Source organism: Siphateles boraxobius, unplaced genomic scaffold (genome assembly GCF_051911475.1).
Source record: "Siphateles boraxobius isolate OS27281-9 unplaced genomic scaffold, OSU_SipBor_1 19, whole genome shotgun sequence".
Classification (NCBI taxonomy): Eukaryota; Metazoa; Chordata; class Actinopteri; order Cypriniformes; family Leuciscidae; genus Siphateles; species Siphateles boraxobius.
Genome location: NW_027508799.1, coordinates 33,217,042 through 33,237,663, shown reverse-complemented (window position 1 = coordinate 33,237,663; position 20,622 = coordinate 33,217,042). Strand labels below are relative to the sequence as shown.

Genomic DNA, 20,622 nt, shown 5'->3' with positions numbered 1-20,622 from the left:
AGGGCTCTGCACTAAATGTCAGTTTATTTGAGTTTATATGAGTCAGGAGCCACCTGAGGGTGACCTTATGCACTGATGCTTCAAAACACACACATGTATGACCTGATATACGTCACAGACCGATGGGTCTGAGGCTCCTTAAGTCACATTAACTGCCTTAAAAACACAGACTGATCTACAGCTGACTGTGTAGATGTTATTAATCCCAAAGGAGAAGTTTAGCATTCCTCCCTCCAGCGTGTGTGTCTGCTGGTGTGCAGAGAAACAGATGAACTCAACGACTGTGGGCTGAACGAACAACTAGCATACTGCATATTAAACACTATATGCTATTTGCCTATTTTTTTTTTTTAAATGTAATTTGTATTGAAATATTTTTCATAATTAAAACAAGTTAAATTATGTGAAATTATGCAACACAATGGCTTTTGTACTTCATTTGAATAAGTACTTAATTCATGAACGTAAAAAAAAAAAATTCAATACACAATGAATGTAATATGGACATACTACATCTGTCATGTTGTTATTGTAATATGACCTTCCAGCGTCAGTTGCGTCGCTTCACTGCTATTCACGAATCCTCTATCATGATCTCATGGGACAGTACTATTCTCGCTGGAAATAGTAGGTCATCCAGGTACTTTTTGCCTGCTGTTTTATGAATGAGTGAATTCACACATACTCTTTCACATACTATATAGTTGAAGTATGCCTTTATTAGTTTCAGACAATAGTATGCTACTTTTGTCACAAGACCTTGTGTCTTGAAATTTTGGTGTCGAGTTCTCATCCCGTTATTAACAGATCATTATACATTACAAAGTTTTGTATAAAAACTTTGTTGTTCTGATCAAATAATGAGCCACAAAGGAAGTTGTGGTTGATACCACTTCCATTGCATTCATCCGACAAAAAAATAGAAGATCAATTTTAGAACATTGTTGTATACAGTATCTGACCCAATGTGCTTTTTATGAGACATTTTGGCTAGCCAAGTGTTGATCATTGGGGAACTGTATGCTTGCGTAAACTTCTTTATCTAAAAAAATAGTAGGTAACATGCCATCACTCCCTGCCTCCTCCATTCTCATATTGTTACACACTTTACTTACTCTCAATCCCTTTTCTTTTCTTACTATCTCACTAAATCCATTTTTCTTCATCATTATTTCACTTTACTCAAAGTTTCTTGTGTCCTCCATGTTCAGCGATGCATCAGATCCACCTGAGCATTCAGATTAATGTGGTAAACGTCCACATTAATGTCAAGTCTAGTGGATTGAAATGTGCTGGCCTGAGTGAATCGCCACCCACCTGGAAACAAACTGTCTTTTGAAGTTTGTCCAACCCAAACGTTTAAAGGGTATCCTCTTTCTCTCAACATTTCCATGGCTTAGACAATTTCCATGGCTTTGCCTTTGAACATTACCTGTAACCGTTCTCACATTCCCACTGTAATTTCACCAGTTGTAGTGTAAATGCCGCGAAATCTGAGTTTAATCTTGATGTGCAGCTTAAACTGGTGTTATCCAAAAATGACTTCTATGGTAAATGAACCTTTTTAATTGATTGCACATTTGTACTGCAGTGTTACGCCCAGCCAGCTAAAATGGTCCGTGTTGTGATAATTGGTACACTTGCATACCTTTACACTTATGCAAACCTCCTCACGGGTGTGTGTGTGTGTGTGTGTGTGTGTGTGTGTGTTTGTGTGTGTGTGTGTGTGTGTGTGTGTGTGTGTGTGTGTGTGTGTGTGTGTGTGTACGCACTGCTATTCCAAGTCGGACATCAATCTGAGCTGGAAGAATGTTTGTCAGCTCAGCGATAACACAGAAGAAGATGCCGTCTCAGGAGATGTTTAAAATGGATTTCTGGGTCACTACAACAAGCCGGAGCCAAACAAGGCTCCTCCATGAAATAACAGCAGCATTTTAATAATCTCATTGTGGAATGTGTGTTGGAGGAATGAAGGGCTGTGTGTTTGTGTTTTATCTGGCAAATGCTAATATTTATATGTAAGCTATGTTTGGAATCAAATACTAGCATATTGCTTACATACTGTATGCACACTAGTATTCTGTTTTGCAAGGGCTGTAACTTATCAAAAAGTGGCCCGATGTACCTAACTGAACCCTTTACTGAATATTATTCATGTTATGTGAAGCTATTGTATATCACTGTTTGACATGTCTGTTGTTGAATACTTTGTGATATAACATATAATCTAGTTGCATTTTTAGTATTATTTTAACATAAACAGCCCTTGACTAAATAAGTTAAGATGATGTTAATCATGGTTAATATTTATTATGGTTTTAATTATCACATTGGAGATTGGATGTCTAGCAATTCAATGTCCTATACCTTTAGTGTCCCCTGGTTGTATGCTGCACATTTTGACACATGTAGTATGATGATGGATATAGTATCCTATGCAGTAAGCTCTGGCTGTGCACACAATGCAATGCAAAATAGGGCACATTGTATGTTGTATACTTAATGCAGTATGCCCCGGTTGTGTGTTGCAATATAGAATGTTATCCTATGTAGCATTCTCTGGTTTTGTAGAATACTATATCCCACAATGCAATTTGCTCAGCATGCTACAGAATACATAGTATATTATATTGCACATTTTGACACGTAACAGGTCAACCCATGCACAACATTTGCATACTATGCACACTGCATTCTACTTTTCTTTAAAAGTAGAATGCTATTCTGAATGCACTGTCAAGAAATGACCCATATTTCTGTCTTTCCGATGTGCACAGACTTCCAGACGCTTGGGTCAGCGAGAGTGACCGTCCTCAGCTGAAGACCAAAGTGGTCCACCTCTCCCAGCTTCCTCAGGACACAGCGGTACTGTTGGACCCCAACGTCTACAGGTGACATTAGCTCACTTAAACTTTACCCGTAACGTTACGAGCAAAGGAGCCGTCGACTTCTTCCTCGTTTGAGCTCGCCGTGGGCCACGTGTTTTGAAGTTCTAGACGGGAGCGACAGCTTTCCTGCTGAAAAGTTGACATGAATTTCTCCAGCAGATGGCGCCGGTGTCACTGCAACGAGAAATGGCCTTTCCAAGCCTAAACATGCAACACGCCGGCTTCAAGATCTCAATGGGGATGTGGGTGGGAGATCAATAAATAACCTTCGATCCAAGAGAAGATGTTAATTAATCAAAGCTGACGATACTATCCGCCTGGGTCACAGATACTCTAAACTCACCTCTGACCTTCTCCCACAGATGTAAACCATGATTCCAGTATTGTTAGAGCCACTATTAATCAACCGTAAAGCATAATTTCTATGTTTATTAGACTCTAGTAGGAGTTTGTTTACTCTGACCCCTTTATTGGCGTGGAATGTGATGCATTCTGAGCATGTGGTCAAGGCGAACGCTTTGTGGGCAGAAGCGCATGTATTCATGCATGTTAATGTCTTCAGTTCCCCACACAGCCTACGGTGTGCCATGGTGAATAACAGGAGCACGGACAGATGCCCGTCATCTTCAGGGGCCTAGCGTGCTCTGAAGAGCAGCTTTATGCATCGTTACGCTGTTTGTGGTACAGAAATCCAGTTGGAAATGACGTGTTTTCTGGAGTCGTTGTGCGTTTATATGCGTGTGTGTGTGTGCGTAGTACTAAAGTAGGTTCTGCTTGTTTTCAGGATGTTTTTCTAGAAGACTAGGTGGGGAGGGCGGCTTCTGTCAGTGCCTGCTGACGTACCCAAACCGAAGTGGACGCGCGGATCTTTTCAGACAGGACTTATTTTCCCTTTGACCCCCCCCCCCCCCCCCCCCCCCCCCACTTTCTCCTTTTTTTTTTTTAATGCTCAGAGTCTGCCAAAGCATGCAGTGAATTTTTAATGTGTGTTTTTATCCCTTGAAGAGGAAAAAAAGGCACAAAATTGTGAACTCTGTTGATGCTGGACTTTTAACTATCTGGGAGGATGGCTTGTGTTCCACGGTTGAAGTTTTAATTTTCCTTCCCTGCGTCCTCAAATCTGCTGACAAGCTATTACAAGTTCTGATTATTATTTTTCCTTTTCTTTTTTTGTCAAGAAAGTGCCCATGTAAATATTCCAGGAGATTTGTAATATATTTTTGTACTTCGGAAATTTTACTGTACTGTAGATAGACGTAATAAGCCACAGGCTAACAGAAAACATAATTGTACAGAATGTGATAGCTAAATAGTTTTGGATGATGTGAAAGCTTCCATAGACATATTTGCGTGTTTTTCTTCCCATTTTTTGCTAGTATGAGAATCAAAAAAGGAGTGATTTTTCTTTCCCGAACACGTGCACACTCTTTTAACTGCTGCTCCACCTACTGATGATGAGGATGATGGGATGTTCTCGTCCTTCCGTGTGCGCCGTTTGTGCATTTGATCAAGCCAAGGAGTGTATAGACATCTCAATGTAATGGTGCTAAAGCTAACACTAGCGTTCATGCTAATGCACATAGGAGAACTATAGGATCAATAATAATGGTGCTTCTTAGATTATGTAATAATGCCCTGTTCCCCATACTTAGAGATCATAACTCTTGTCTTTTATAGTAAAGCTGAAAATGAAAAAAAAAAAAAAAAATCCGTTTTTTGTTTGATTGTTTGCAGCTAACGCTGGTTCCAGCCCATATAAACCTCGTGTTTCTCACACAGGACTGTTGTTTATGAGCAGTGAGGAGGCCAGGGGCATCTGGGAGTCGTTTTATTGGGGCAGATTTGCAAGCGTTGACGTGTAGGCCGTCTGCCAGGACCTTTAGCTCAGCGTCAGACGTGCACACATGCCCTCTGAATATGCCTGCTGGACACCTGACCGTCTGCTTTTGAGTTTGCATACAATTCTTCTCTCATGTGTGCTTATTGTCACAATTTGTTTGGGTTTTCCATCATGCTAAATGAACTTGTCTTCATTTAGAGTTGAGGTTGCATATGTTCGAATTCTATTATAAGAGTTTTCTGTGTCTAATGCAATAGATACATGCTGCATTTTTTGGTGTTCATGTTACAGTGTAGTTGTAGTCAACGTTCGCATTCAATATAATCATAGTTTAGTTTGTATTTGGGTCTGTGTTTGACTTTCCAAATGAGTTTTTATAGTCTAACGTACCACTGAGTAACAAGCATGTCTTAATTGCGAGTAATACACAACAGCTGTGGTCTGTCGGTGCGCGTACAATGGGACTGTTTGTCCTAAAGAAACTATATAATCAGAGCTGCACATGACTGGTTTGTTTTATTTATTTTTGGAGGAACTACTGAAAATACACCTTGCCTAAATGTGCTAAACCACCAAGAGAATAAAGGTGAAAAACCAAAAAATGTTTTAATCTAAGGCTTCATTCTTCTAAGAATATTTACATTTTAAGAATACATTTTCTCTAAAGTAAGTAACTGCAACTTTTATTATTTAACAAATATTTTAAAATGATTTACAATTTTTTGCCCCTATTATGCATTTTAGAATATTTCTTTTCATGCGGTGTGTAATATAGCTGTTTGTGAATGTAAAAGGTCTGCAAAGTTTTAAAGATCAAAGTACACAGCAAATAAAGTTGTCTACTAACATAAAGAATAGATTCAGAACTGCTGTTTCGAGTCGTCAGTAATTCCAGTCTCGCTAATGTAGGTTTGTAATAAATTTGGTATAATGCCAGCTGTCGTCTTTGGCTGCTGACGAACAACATCTACTTTGACCCTCAAACACTAGTTTTATCTAAAAAGCAACATGCTTTTTAACAAGCAGCACGCGAGTTGTCGACATGTCGAAAAGATGCTGCTTTCTGCATTGCGACTCCATTTTGCATGCGCGTCTTTATTTCCATATTCCAAAGGACTCGTATTGGAATTGATGTGGTAAAACCACTTCATCGTTACTGTTCGTATCACTGTTTCAAGAGCTAGAATTCAGATATAGGATAGGATTGGACTTTTATTTTCCCGAAGGAAATTTGTCTTGGACTCATACAATATAGTGTCTGCAGTTTAAATACAAGTAACATAATACATGCATACAACCAAGTTACACACTGCCTGTCATTCAACACACCTGTAATCATCTTAATAGTAAAATTCAAAAGTCTAAAGAAAAATCATAAAATATAAATTACAATTAAAAACCGCATTATAAGGGTAAACCTCTGGCTGATTTGTCATTTAGGGCTTTGATGGACAGGGGGACAAAGGAGATTTTAAAGCGAGTGAGCCTGCACCTAAAGCATCTTCCTGACGGACATGTCTGGTGATTATTTCGTCAAAGACAGCCTGGAGTTGTGGGATGACTCCCATCGTTTTCATGGCTCTCTGTGTTAGCCGTGTAATCTGGGCTTTCAGCTGTACACTGACCAAGGCTGAGATGCCATACCACAAAATGCTTTCAATTACAGCATTGTAGAAGGGAATCAACACTTTCTGGTTAACACCGAAGACCCTCAACCTACGAAGAAAATATAGTCGCTGTTGAGCCCTATTACAGACGTTTTCTACCTGTGTGTGCCCAGATATCTAAGAGTCAACCTGGGCTATATTCTGGTCATTGATCTCCAATGGATTTGGGGTCAAACACCGTCTCAACTGTTTTCTTAGTGTTGATTGTCCATTTATGTGACAAACATTGTCTTACTAAGTTCTGAACCTCATGTTTATATGCAACTGACTCTGACCAGGATAGCTGTGTCGCCAGAAAACTTAATCGTATAATTGATAGCAGCACTGCACTTGATTCATTAGTGTACAGTGTGAACAGGACTGGAGGACTACCGCACCCCTGAGGGTAGCATCATCAGCGCCTCTCTGGTGTTTGTATGCGAACTGATAGGTATCTGGCTTTGGGCCATATAGTCATATGCGAGCTATGGGTTATTCCGGTGTTTGCAATATTCATATATTGCTTTAATTTCAGTTACTCTACATGGCTTTACTGAAGATTGTGAGGAACAAAAGCCTTATAAATCAAACCATTCACATTATATGTGGGCTGTGTCGGCTTACTGGAATATTTTCCATCATATTGCACACATAGATGCTGTTTTTATTATAGTATGGCTGTATTCAGACTTCTTTTCCAGGTCCCAAAGCATCCGACTCCTTTGTTTTCACGTTGTTATGCCATTAGCTCTAATGTTCTCTCTCCAGGGCCTTTGAAGAGAAGGTAAGCAAGTGGCCTAAATCTGTTTGTAGCACAACAGAGAGCATATTTCACTCCAGCTCTGATTCTGCAGTGCAGGTAAGGGTCCATTTACATCCATTCCCTCACACACTCTCCCCTGACGAGCCTCTCGCGTGTTTCTCGCGGCTGACGTGCTTGTGTGGGTCTGATTGAAGCCGTTGGGAGGGATGGAAAGAGAAATATCATATCCAGTAGCTAATGGACGCTGAGAAAGAGTGCACTCTTCTCGTAGTAACAGCAACACTCGTTCTCAGATTCCAGCTTTGTTCCTAAACTTAATGAGCTGCCTTTTCTCGTTTATTCCCTGCATAGGTAGCTGCCTTTTAAGGCAACGTACTAAATGAAAATGAACCAAAGAAGGGATTGATTTGAAACGCTAGATCTCCATGTGCCACAGAAATGGTTTTTCTTTTAAGTGTCATTTCAGGGAACAGGAACACTTATTTTTATAGTGTCTTTGTTACACTTGGTGTTGTAATAACATTAAATGATGCATAATTACATGCAACTAACTGTAAACCAAACCTATTTATGTAGCACCTATAGAAGTGCTGAGTAATATTAATTAACATGTACTTTAGGGTAAGTAATACTGTGTGTGTATATAGAATAGCTTCTTTATATTTTAATTTGTTTATTTATTTAGCTTTATTTTTATATTAGCTTTAGAAATGTTTATACTTGAACTTAATTTATAAACCAACTTATTTTAGTTAGTTGCCAAGACCATTTGTTTTTCATCTATATTGTTTTTTATTTATTTGAGCTTTATTTCAATTACCGAAACAATTACAATGCTCCTTTTGTGAAGTGCTTTGGAGACTGTTGTTAGCATGTTTTTAAGAATAAAAATATATAGCACACACCAATTTTTTTTAACTTTGATACTATTCAGTTGTGCACCTTTGCCTTAAAATGCTGTCTAGGTAGTGGACACAGTAAGTTTTACTTCTCTTGGTCTCACACATTCACGTCAAACCTGTGTACCCTCAGCATCAGTCATGCTTTACAGTGATCAGATTTCTTAATGCTGGTTTTCCACCATCTCATCACACTGGAGTCAGTTTTATGGCTTTGATTTAGTTTGGGTAAATGAAACCAATTGGAGACTGGATTCTTTAATTGTCTGGAATCAGGATGTACTTTAAATGAAACTGTACTATTGACACACAGATTGGCCCCATTCACTTCTACTGCAAATGTCTCACTGTTATCCAGATGCTTGGTTTGGAGGGACGAGTTGAAATAAATTTTTGTGGCAATCAACATTATGCACAAATGCTGTTAATGGATGTTTACTTGCACAATTCTTGTTAATAAACCCTAATTTCTACTGGAATGCATTTTTAATATACCCATTCTTATCTTTGTGTGCAGCAGGAGTCAGTCAGATCGCTTGACCAGTGTGTGGATGCCGCTATTTTTAGTGCCTGACTTACTGGGTGTCTTTGCCAGACACACGGCACCAAGACGGTTTGTTTTATTGTGTGACAGTGTAAAATCAGCCTGGGATCGGCTCGTGTTTTCCCTCCCTCTGTCCCTGAAAGCGTCAGCGCTACGATTTATGAACCTCTGTGAGTCAGATGGAGATACAGCCCTGCATCTTATCAACAGGATTGAATCTGATTGTTCAGCGCCGCAGAGAATTGTTGTTTTGGATGCATTTCGTGTGTGTGTGTGGTTCTTTGGCGGCCCGTCCAAGAACGTCATTTAAAATGCTGACTGATTACCGAAAAACAAGCAGGGCCTGTTTTGCTCCGTTCCTTTGCGAGCTGCTGCACATTTTTCAAGCGTGCATAAACAAACCTGAACACGAAAACAAACAAGGCCCTTAGATGAGGAAGTGATTCTCTCATTCTTGGCCTAAGAAGAGGAGTATATTCCTTTGGGAAAGACCATTGAAAACCGCGCTGTGTCTATTATGGCGGATACACAAGGCGTGATAGTCAGATGACATCCAGAAGTTAGTAAAGGGGGGCATGTGCGTCATTACAGCAGTTGTAGGTTGCTGAAACACCCCATGGCTGCCTGATTTCTGGACAAGGTAAATTATAGCCATCTTCCCCTAATTAGAACAAGAGAGGCTGACTCTCAGGAGGACCGTGATGACATCACGCTTTTCCCACAAATCCCAGAGGCAGCTCTGTGCTCAGACCGTTGAGCTGTAAAGATTGAGTTGTAGATTCACATTCGGTGTTTATTTAGAGCAAATGGCAAACCACCAAAGATTTGCGAGATTTATGGCTGTTTTGTAATTGGTACACCAAGATCTTTCAGTCCAGGCCAATCAAGTGAAAGAAAAGGCATTACAAACTAAGCCAATAACATGCGTTTGGAGAAAAGATATATGGCTTGCAGGTGCGTATTAACCATTTTGGTGAAGGATAGATCGTTTTGGCCTTTTAGTAAATGGAGAGATGTGATTTGATATCAGCATGATCTTTTTAAGGCACTGACACTTCTCTCAGTCTAAGAATAATCTCATGGATAAAAAAATTGTGATTTTTGTGTTTTTACATACAAACTATATTTGTGTGGCTTGAAACATAATGAAACTATATTTGTGTTTTATATACATAAATATAAAACAATTCTTTAAAAATTATTACATTAGCCATACAAGCCTTAATTTCAAACATTGTTGTAGCAGATTCAATTTTAGCTTTGTTTCAGAGTGGACACATGATAAATCATACATTTTCAGTCGTGAATACGAGAATATAATAGTCATTGCTCTAAATACAAACTATCACTCTGTTTTTGTTTTAGAATTTCATTTTGGCCCAAATGCAGTTTTGGTCAAGCAACATCTGTTATGACTTATGATTGCAGTTAGAAAACTACCTTTTTAACCCCTACATGATGCAGTAACTTCACCATGCTCTGTGTTGCAGATGTTCTGTCAATTAATGTTTTCAGCATTTTTCAATGTCATTGTCAGTTCAAGAGCCTCCAGCATGAAGCTCATTAGGCAGAACAGGATTCTTGCCCCGGTTTTAATGGAGTGAGACTCACTGCTCATCATACACCCAGGAGAAATATAATTCATTAATACAATTATATTAACATTTTATTAATAGAATTTGTTTTTATACACTGCAATATACAGCGAGGTCCAAAAGAGATAAGCAATGGAAATTATTCTGTTTTGTATTTTCTAATTTATGTCATGGTGTTGTGTGTGGTGTTTTGTATTTTGTGTTGTGTTGTATGTCTTTTTTATATATATATTTTATGTTCAATGGAAAATTAATTTGCGTTTGATAACTGAACTATAAATAGTGCTGAATCTTAAATAGCCCTAAGCAATTTTACATAATGTTTCTTTATTTTAATATGTTCAAAATCTTAAATCTTTACTTTATTTATTGGTTTATAATTTAGTCATTTTGATTGTGGCCTCAGACTTTTGGCCCCCACTATATTATTATAAAAATTATATCAGATTATATGTCAGCTTTCAAAGGTCAAATATTTTCTTAGTTTATAACAGGATCTTCCTGTAATCAGGCAAGATTGAGGCTGAGAGAAATGCACACTTTTTCTGTTTTCATGGTTTATATTAGAGATATGGCTCATGCAGCTTGTTCTTTTTGGTCAGACACCAGGGTTTTGATTGACACTTCTCTCTAACTATTTTCCTTGCGGTGCTCTAATTGCTACTTCAACATCAGTCTGCAACACAAACCGCATCCAGCAGAAAGCGAGTGTTTTGCACGTCTGAAACCAGGTCAGAGGAAAGCCTCAAAAGATTCAGGCTTAGGTAGGCAATGGAGATGCAAGTGGATATCTGGTCCAACACCACTCTCTGTGTGGTCCGAGTTCTCTACTTTTCTCTCTGTCTTTCGTCCTCTCTTTGCTAATTCTGTCGCTGAAGCGCTGTTGCAAAATAAAGCCCATTGTGTAAGACTTCTCACTTGGAGGTGACTACAGATTGATAGATTACCAGAGCTGGCTGTGAATTGGTTCTTCTCACGTCATGCGTCTAAATGTTTCTCACATGGTCCCTCTGCGAGAGCCGAATTTTCACATCCATTAGAGCAAACTAACTGCACCGAGCCCCAAACCTCTGTGAAACTGAGCTTCACTAATAATTAGACCTGCAATCACATTGATGGCTTGTGGGAAGGGTACGGCTCTTGCCAAAGCAACAGAAATGTGGAGGACTGTTGTGATTGGCATACTTTAAGATAGACAATTTTGTCTATGCTGTCTGAATCGCTAAAAGACCCCAGTGATCTTCTGTGAAACCTGTGCACTCCACATTTTTGAAAATGTGATTTTTAAATGATTAATATTTTGAATGCTCTATCAGACAACGTGTTTAAGTATTAATTGCAGTGCCATCTCGAAATAAATTGATGCATGTTAATGTATGTTGACGAATTGTTGTCAAAAATACAGATTTTTCAAAAAATATCGATACTGAAATATCTGAAACTCTTCCGCAGGATACCCAATACCGGCTGTGTTCTTGCTCTTATCTCTCCGACAGCTAGTTGACACACAAACTCTTTTGGTGTAAAAAGTATAGGTTACTAACGTAACCTTGGTTCCCTGAGAATAGGGAACGTATGTTGCGTCTAGCTAGACGCTTTGGGAAAACTCCTTTTCTCGAGAATATTGAAGCCTTTATTTTAAAACACAGTGCAGTTGCACAGCGAACATGGAGTAGAGCGTCTACCTTGCCATTGGCTGTGCTGCAGCAACTGCACATCCTATGGCAAAGCGGCTAAGACGCACGAACCAATCAGGGCGCTGCACATTACAGCCCGCCAGAAGGGGCGTGGCTTATGACTATGTAAGCCTGGTCAGCTCGCCATGGAATAAGGTTAAATCGACTGAAGCGAAACACCCAACAGATGTGGTAGCACGGCAGGGTACGCAACATTCGTTCCCTAAGTAACCGATACGTTCCCTAAGTAACCGATACGTTCCCTTTCGAGAACGGTCACTTCGTGTTGCGTCTAGTTTGACGTTATGGGTACCCATTGTAAAACGCCATGCTATCAACATCACTTCACCCTATATTACTGCTCTGAGCATACGTGCAAGGACAAAAGTATAGGATAGCATAGCATAGGATAGAAGCTAAGGGACTGTTCGTTATTTATTTAAGGGGCCACCGGAGGAGTTTTGAGATCTGTTGTCAAAAAAGACTTGACCCTCCCTTCGCCAGCAATAATTTTTCTATGACCCTCCAAAATGATTGTGAAAAAATGCATGACCCTCCCCGATAATTTATTGAGTTCTGTATTCGTTTGCGCTTGGTAAAGATGTTCAGAAGCCATTGTTTTTTTTACAACTATGACAAACGACAAACCTCTGCGTACATTACACATCTCACTCCACGTTTATGGTGGCCATTTCAGTAGATTTTACTCACATTGTTGTGGAAACATAATAAGCAACACTTCCTGCATACTACTCATCTAACGTTAACTAGTAACGTTATTCACATGAAATATAACAATGAGACCATTCAACAAAGCACAGTGACAGTGGGTATAACAAATTCAACACATTTACTGGTTGCTATGGACTCGTCACTAGGCTTCCTCAGTCATTATATATTTTAGCATATAGGTATTAACGTTACCTTTAAGCTGCCGAAGCTGAACATTATCCAAAACTCCATTTCTCAGACGAAAAAGCTGTTGTTTGCACAATTTCAAATCATCGGGACCGAAAGGATATTTGAAGAGTTGCCTACGTATTGGCGCCAGAAATCACATTCGCTCTTTGCTGCTAGTACCCTCTGAATGGTTTTCAAACTTTTTTTTAGAGTGACCACTGATTGATTGTACGTGGGTCATGTGACATGTGGAGTATTTATTTTACATGTATTTGAAAGATTTTTCAGTGTAATTTTACTCAAAGTTGATATCATCAATAATATTAATATAAAAACAGATTAAAAATTTTTTTTTTCTTAAATCACTGGCGACCAATTTTTTAATTCTCGCGACTCATCCGAGGGTCGCGCGCAGTCTCACCACTCGAAACCCACAGCGCGAGGCTCAGACCCATCTGCTAGCGATGGAGAGGGGGGACTGAGGGACATGGAGCTACATTGGAAATATGCACCGAACAAGCCACTTTGAAATTTTGCTGTTTTCATGAATACAAAAGTTGAGTGACCCTCCCTCTAGACTAAAAAAAAGTTGGATGACCCTCCCCTCAACAAAGAAAAAAAAGGCATGACCCTCCCCTATTTTCCTCTGGTGGCCCCTTCCATAAATACCGAACGGTCCCTAAGAACTCCCCTGGGCCAGAGAACCTCCGGGCCTTTATTATGGAGTATACTTTTAAGGTAAGCTCAACCCAGTAAGTTACAGGGAGCCCGGAACCCGACATAGGGAAATGCTTACAGAGCTTTAGGGCCTTTAGCCCGAAAACCCTTAACAGAGAGAATCCGTGCTTGCAAAGCAGGGACCTGAAGGTTATAGAATTTAACAAAAGTTGATGGTGAGGACAGACCTGCCGCCGGACAAATGTCTTCTATTGGTACACCACTAGACCATGCCCATGAGGAGGCCATACTTTCAGTCTGGATGGCAAGTATTGAGCATAATTTTACTAATTTCTGCAGATTTGGTGCTCACACCCAAAGTGTGCGCACATAAAGGCAAGTATATTGGCTATTTAAAACAGTATAATGTTGTCCGTGCGTCAGGTCTCAAACTGCCAACAGCCTAATATACCGGCTACCAAGTTATGAGGTATTAAAAATATCTATATGGCAGTTTTCCCCCATGGTATCAGTCAAAATTGTGGCCAGTGAAAATGCTGAGTGGCTAGTAACTTTGGAAAACCACTAGCCACAGTGGCTGGTGAGCAAAAAAAGTTAATGTCAAGCCCTGTGTGTATATATTTAAATATACTTTTTGTGTGTAAACTGTGTGTATTTTGACAACCTCATGACCAAAAAATATTTTATTTAATATAAAATAATTATTGTTATTATGATGAAATTAAAATTATTTATATATAATGTGAAAGAGAGAAACAAATAGCACTCATTTAGTTGAATGAACCAAATGCTGTGAAGTCTGATTTGGACCGTTGCTCTCATAACACTGTCTTTCTCCTCTATCAGAGACTTCGTGTAAGACAACGAGGTCTTTACTGACCTTCAGTTATGCTGAACATCTGGCTAAATCCTGCTTCTCCAGAGAGCGGTTTCATCCCAGAGGGGGAAGATGGTGTATTTTCTACTCTGAGCTATTTAGAGATTAATTATATCTCCTCTGTCAAAGAGGACCAAAAACTTTTAGTTGTCATTGTCAGATGGCCATGTATCGTCATGTTGCTAACATACGCTGCCATGAAACAGATTGGCGTACTACATATAGCTAGCTTTTGAGGTCGAGGGAAGGGGTTTGCTCAACGCTAGCAGCTACTCATCCACAGCCAATGTTGTATATGCTAATGCACTCCTGACAAACACTCACGCTCCGAACACAGCGTATGGCAAATTAATTCACGCTGCAGTGCCGCAGTGACTCATTGAGATTTCTGCTGCTGTTGTTGTACCAGAGCAAGCATGTTTTGTTAGCCCACAAAACATGGCTGCTACACAACAAAAGCTAATGAATTTTCTAGGCAAATCCTTTTTTTTTTTATCCAGCTCATTTCCATCTGGGCCTGGTTGTGTAAAAGTGCAAACATGCTAATTGAAAAGTAAAGTGTAGCATGATCTATCTTTGGTCCTTGTCTCATGTGTTTCCATTTGTTTTGTTTTTTGTTTTCAAGACATCTCCTTTGCATTTTATGCTGTATTCACATCATAGAATCATAGTAGAAGCTAATTAGTTTTGGTTATGAATTCGAAATTGCCCGATTTTGCCATTTGTGTTCTGACCAAAATCATTTGAATGCACATCACAACTCATTGTCAAAACAAACTTACCAGGAAGACTTAAAGGCAGCAATAGGCCCTTGATAGTGAGCACATGGCGTGACACACTATCAGTCGTCACACTTGGGCTCTGGTCTTGATTTTAGGCTCATTGTTTTCGAGTCCAAGAGGAAGTGAGTTACAAGAGATGTGGACTCCATGTGGAAACCATTCCTTTGTTTCCGTAGCCGCTTTCAAGAGCCTCGGGCTCGGGTTCTTACCCTGAACTGGAGCGTCAACGACGGTCTGAACTAAAAGCGTATTTAGGATTCAGTTCGTTATAGTTGAGAATAGTGTTGCTTTTTTGTTTTCTTAAATCTGTTCACCAAAAAGAATATTTCAGATTTGTTGACTGACTTGTTAATGGCCCTTTCTGCAGGTTTCTCTTATTCAGTCACTCAAATCACTCACTGACTTGAACTCTTTAAACCATTAAGATTCACCATAAAGATTCATGTATTGAAATTGCCCATTCTACAGATTACCTTGTCCCACCCAAGTATTTTTGTGTGATAAGTCACTGAATGATTTATTTCATTTTTTTTTTATCCTTTATTAAAATTTACATGTCTACAGATCTAGAGTCCAGAGTCTTTAAGCACCTACTAGATCTGTCATTTTTTCCCCCTCCATCTGGACAAAGGCTCAACTCGACTTCATCACACAGTAGAAAAATACAATAATAGTCTAAATTCATTGTTTCAATAACATCCTCATGTTAGTCTCACGTAGCCAGACTGACGTCAGAAGGTCTGAACTCCATCACAGCTATCATTAACCGAGGAAACCAGTCTGACTGACATGTAAAACAACCAATCACTGTTAGCTTTGTTTCGCGTCATGTTTAGGGGCTGAAAACGTAACGTCGATGTCCCTACAATAACAGACCGGTGTGTAAAACTCTAAGATGTATTTTAAAGAGTCAATGCCTGCGAACTTCACATACTTTTAAAAATACAGCGTTTAGTTGATTTTGATAAGCGCTCATTGTCACAGTTGTTAACGCGACGGCGTTCTTCTTCCATAAGAGGGTTTGGTGTCACGGCATCTTTGTATCCAGGCGGCCCGTTAAAGAATGTTACACCTATGTCAGTTCAACCAATCAGATGATGACTTCAAAACTCCTGAAGTGTTTCCAATTTTGTGTGCCATATGCATCAGACGTTCAGCTAACTGTCCGTGACATTTTAATTGTCGTTGGTCATCAGTCAATTTTACACAGTATTAATTGTTCCGCCCTCTTTCTCTCCTTGTTGTGAATGAGAGTGACTTCAGTTTGAAGGAGTGACCTGCCTCGTTCAAACCCTCCATGATTCAGATGTCTCAGTTTATCTCGTTCAGAGTCTCATTCAGTAGACCTCAGTGAACAAAGAATATCGTAAAATATGAGTTAGTGCATGGAAGAGAGCAAGAATGATTTGTTCACTAGTTGCTAACATATTCTCTTGTTTCATTATTACCTTTTGCTTTTATCCCAAAAGCCGTTTTAGTGGCTATGACGTCCATCGGCTGGTTTGTGGAAGTGATCCGTGTAAACAAAGCCATGGTGCAAAGAGGACTTTGGCAGCGGTGGACATTTGCACACACAGTTCATTAATCATCTGATAACCCCCGCAAGCTGTCCAACCATGTCTTTCTCATCCAAAGATTCTTGTTCCTTTGCCCCCCCCCCCCCCCCCCCCCCCCCACCAAAACATCGAAAATTGCTTCACAGCTGCTCTTGGGATGGGAAGAAGAAACATTTTCAGACACAGTGTTTACATTGCTCTTCTAGCAAAGTGCCAGTGGGACAGACAGACGTGTAATGGAGCGTTCCACCAAGTAGAAACACTGGACGTTGTACCGGACAACAAGTCAAATAACTGAGTGTGAGAGAATCTTGGCCTTGTTCCCCTTCCTGTCAGTTTGTTTTCCATGTCTCTACAAAATGTTTTCAGGCCCTTCAGTTATGCTAACACAATCCAAACTCTCCTGGACTACTGTCAGAAATGATACACTTAGTCCAGCATAAATTTTCGTTGGTAAGGACAAATGCTAAAGTTGCAAACCCAAGAGTGTTGACAAAGCATCTCACTTTTATCACTGTTTGAAAGTGTCTGTCAGACTTTGGTGTTGAGCTATAAATATCAAACCCTCTGCATTTCTTCTCTGTGACAACCTTCTTGTTTTGTAGGACTTGTCTGTTGCGGTATCTGAGACTGTAAGCAATGGTCCCGCGGGGTCACGTTTGGAGAAACATCTTGGGTTAAATACGACCCCTGGTTTGTTTGAAATGTTTCCTATAAAAGGCCTCAAGTTTTTGTCAGTTTGTGTAATCTAAGAAGGCATGGCCTGTATTTGAGCGTCAGCTAGAAGTCGACTCGGGTCAACTATTCACATTAATTTGGTACATATCGGCTAAATTGCCGTAAAGTTAAAGAGATTCAGCGAGCGGCAGGAACTCTTGGCTGTGGTGTAACCCAACATAAACATCAAACAACAGCATAAACCTCTTCCAAAACCAGGTTATGGAAACACATGGAGAATGTGGCTTAGCTCCATTTAGTCCAAACAAGAAACAGGTTTTTATAGGATTTGGGTTGAAATTCAAGGCGTTTCGAGTGTATTGCGAACCCTGTATCACCAGATGCAGAGTCTTGGTCAGTTGAGAATATTGGATTGTACATTTTTCAAGGGATTCAAGTGTGGAAACAACGAGTCAATCAATCTTATAGAGGTTGGCAGTGGGAAACCTCTCGTTCTTAGCATCCCACACATTTTAGAGTTATCGGAAAAGGTGGCTGCCTCTTAAAGGGGTTTGCCAAAAGCGGCAGAATTCAAAATATATTGTATTACCAAACCACTTGGTTCGTTTGGTCTGTGGGAAAACAAACACTTAGTTCTGGTTTGCTTAGCGTTCACACTGGTATTTTAAGATCAAACCTAATGGCACAGGGATACGTTCACAACCTTGGTAGCCTTTAATTTATGTATACTTTGCCATGATATCCAAATATCCAAAACATTGTTGTGTTCTAGGCTAAATGCGCTTGTTGTATGTGCATGGCCTACATATAATGGTATTTTGACCAGCTGAGAACTCATGAAGAGCTTATTAAATACGTAAAGGAGTGAAAACAGTGACAGGAATCCCTATGTCACACACAAACCAAGATCTGCTTTGAGGAGACGTGGTTCTGATGCCTGTATTGAACTGTGATGGGCAACATCGTGACTATGACGAGTAAAAACTGGATGCATTCTGTCCTTTTTTAGGTTCACAACTTGTGACATCATGTGCTGTTTTTGGTTAGTTTCCATGTTTGGTCCAAGTTGCGTTTTTTTGCCATCTTTTCAGTATCTCGGTCCCGGTTTGGATGGCAGCGTTCAGACTTATTCAAATGAACCGCACTAACAGCAATCGCACCAGGTTGGTTTTAATCCAATCAAACATGCCAAGTTTGAACACACACTGAATCCAAGTACTACATCTGGTGCATAACTCATACCACACCATTTGTGCTCAAAAAAAATCTAATATTCTTCAAATCTTGCAGCTTAAGTAGTGTTTTAGTAAATTCCAATGTCGTTTATAGGCGATTACTGGGGTCTTCTGAGAACTTTCACCTATTGTACCGATAACGTTAAATATGTAGCTAAAACTTGGACAAATTTAAAAGGTTAATATTAATTGTAGATTAATAATCATGGAGTTGTCAAAAGTTGAAATGGAACTCATTTCATTTTGATCAAAGTTTTTTTTGGAATTTGTGGGAACAGGGAAAAAAAATTGCTTTATTTAGTCATTAATGAAGTTGAAGAAAACTGAGCATGTAATTCCAGCCCAGTGCTTCAAGAGCACTGCAACATCTTGTCAGAATCCCTCATTTATCCAGACTCCCTGAGCCCACTGCTGCGTTTTTGCCTGTCCGCAGCACACGGCTTCTAAAGGCTGCTTTATTGATTTATTAATGCTGTAACTGAGGGCTCAGGAGACGATTGGCCGCGGTTAATCGAGGCAGTTATTCCACCGTTCTTTTGGTCTGAGAAACATTACAGCTGCAATCCGAAGAATGTGTGAAGTAAGTGTTTGGATGCTGGTGGAATGCCGGTCAGGATTTTGCGGCAACCACAGATTTATTAAATTAATGTACTCGTCAGATAAATAAATCCAAATGCACGTCGCTTACAATATAATATCCCCTGTGCTTCCCCACTTATATTCAGCAGAACACATTGTAAACCGCATGAGGAGCGGGTTGAGATGAAACTTTGAGTGCAGAAGGTGTGGAGTGATTCAGCAGTTTGAGTGTCTGTTCTAGGCAGATCTGATGGGGAAACGACTGAAAGGTGTTTTATTATGAAAGTCATAGTGCAGATTACTGAATAATGCTCCTCGTTCGCATGCAGGTCACCCCTGTGCTGATGTCAGTCAGGTCACATGACTCCTAATCCTGTCCTGATTGGTCAAGTAGGTCATAAGAATTTTTTTAATCATATTTCATTATCAATAGAAATGAAATAAAACAAGTCACATTGTCGTGATGTATCTGGATGTTTAAAAATTGTTTTATATGTAAATATTAAAATAATTAATTAAATATTGTGAAGTATTTATACATCATGATGGTATTTGTAAACAATAATATGTATCTAAAAAAAAGAGTCTTATTTGTATTTTTGTTAAATATTATAATATTGTTATGTGGGGGTAGAAATGTACATGTTATTTACTAGTTTTCTAAGATTCACTTTTGATTTAAAAAAAAGCATCTTAAATAGTCACAAACGATAGCATAACTGGTTTCGTGCAAACAAATGGGATCACATTTGATGATAAATAGGCATAATAGAACAAATGACTCATACGAATGTGATAAAACTAACTAAAGCCAAAAATGGTTTATTCACCCTTTCCCATTGTTTTTGTCTGACTTCCACCCAGCAATCCCATCATCCACGAGGACTTTCACTGCGGCTTCCGTTAAACCCCACGGGTAAATGACGGATGTGTTAATTCCATTCCTCCAATCAGCTTTGAGAGAATGCCAAATCCATCTGCATTGTTGCCCTTTCTTTCCCCAAAGACTTCCTGTGACCTCATGACATCTTCACTGTTATTTTCAGTGGATTATAAAGCAGATAGTTCTGGTCCTGGATGCTGATTGGCTAATACAGCATCACAGCTGTGCAAAAACATATATATATATATATATATATATATATATGTGCATAGTTTTTTTTTCTTCCTTGTTATGTATTATTACATGTAAATAGATGCATATTACATATAAATTAGTGTGTGTGTATAGATGTGTATATTTATACACAATTAAAATAACAATAAATAAAAAGTTTATATATGCATTTTATTTTTACAAATACCATCATGATGTATAAATACTTTAAATATTTGTTAATAATTTTAATATTGTAGTTTATTATTATACATAATAAAATAACGAAAAATACAACTATTGAAATATATAAATAATTTTATAATATAAATATGCAATAGAATTTTCTTATTTTAAGTATGTGTATCTATATACACATACACACACACA

General features: G+C 39.1%; 1 protein-coding gene across 5 annotated transcripts in view; it reads left to right on the top strand.

The window, feature by feature from the left end:
- The window catches only part of aebp2 (AE binding protein 2), a 62,848-nt gene that overhangs the window by 6,968 nt on the left and 35,258 nt on the right, over window positions 1-20,622 (top strand). For 2 of the 5 annotated variants that reach the window (XM_077235140.1, XM_077235139.1), the window contains exons 7-8: window positions 2,778-2,891; window positions 3,673-4,596. In XM_077235140.1, the coding sequence (XP_077091255.1) occupies window positions 2,778-2,891; window positions 3,673-3,685 (127 nt within the window). In that variant the 3' untranslated portion in view covers window positions 3,686-4,596. Of the gene's footprint in view, window positions 1-2,777; window positions 2,892-3,672; window positions 4,597-19,465; window positions 19,527-20,000; window positions 20,222-20,622 lie in introns of those variants that run through there. The other 3 variants (XM_077235136.1, XM_077235137.1, XM_077235138.1) reach the window with 2 other exon arrangements.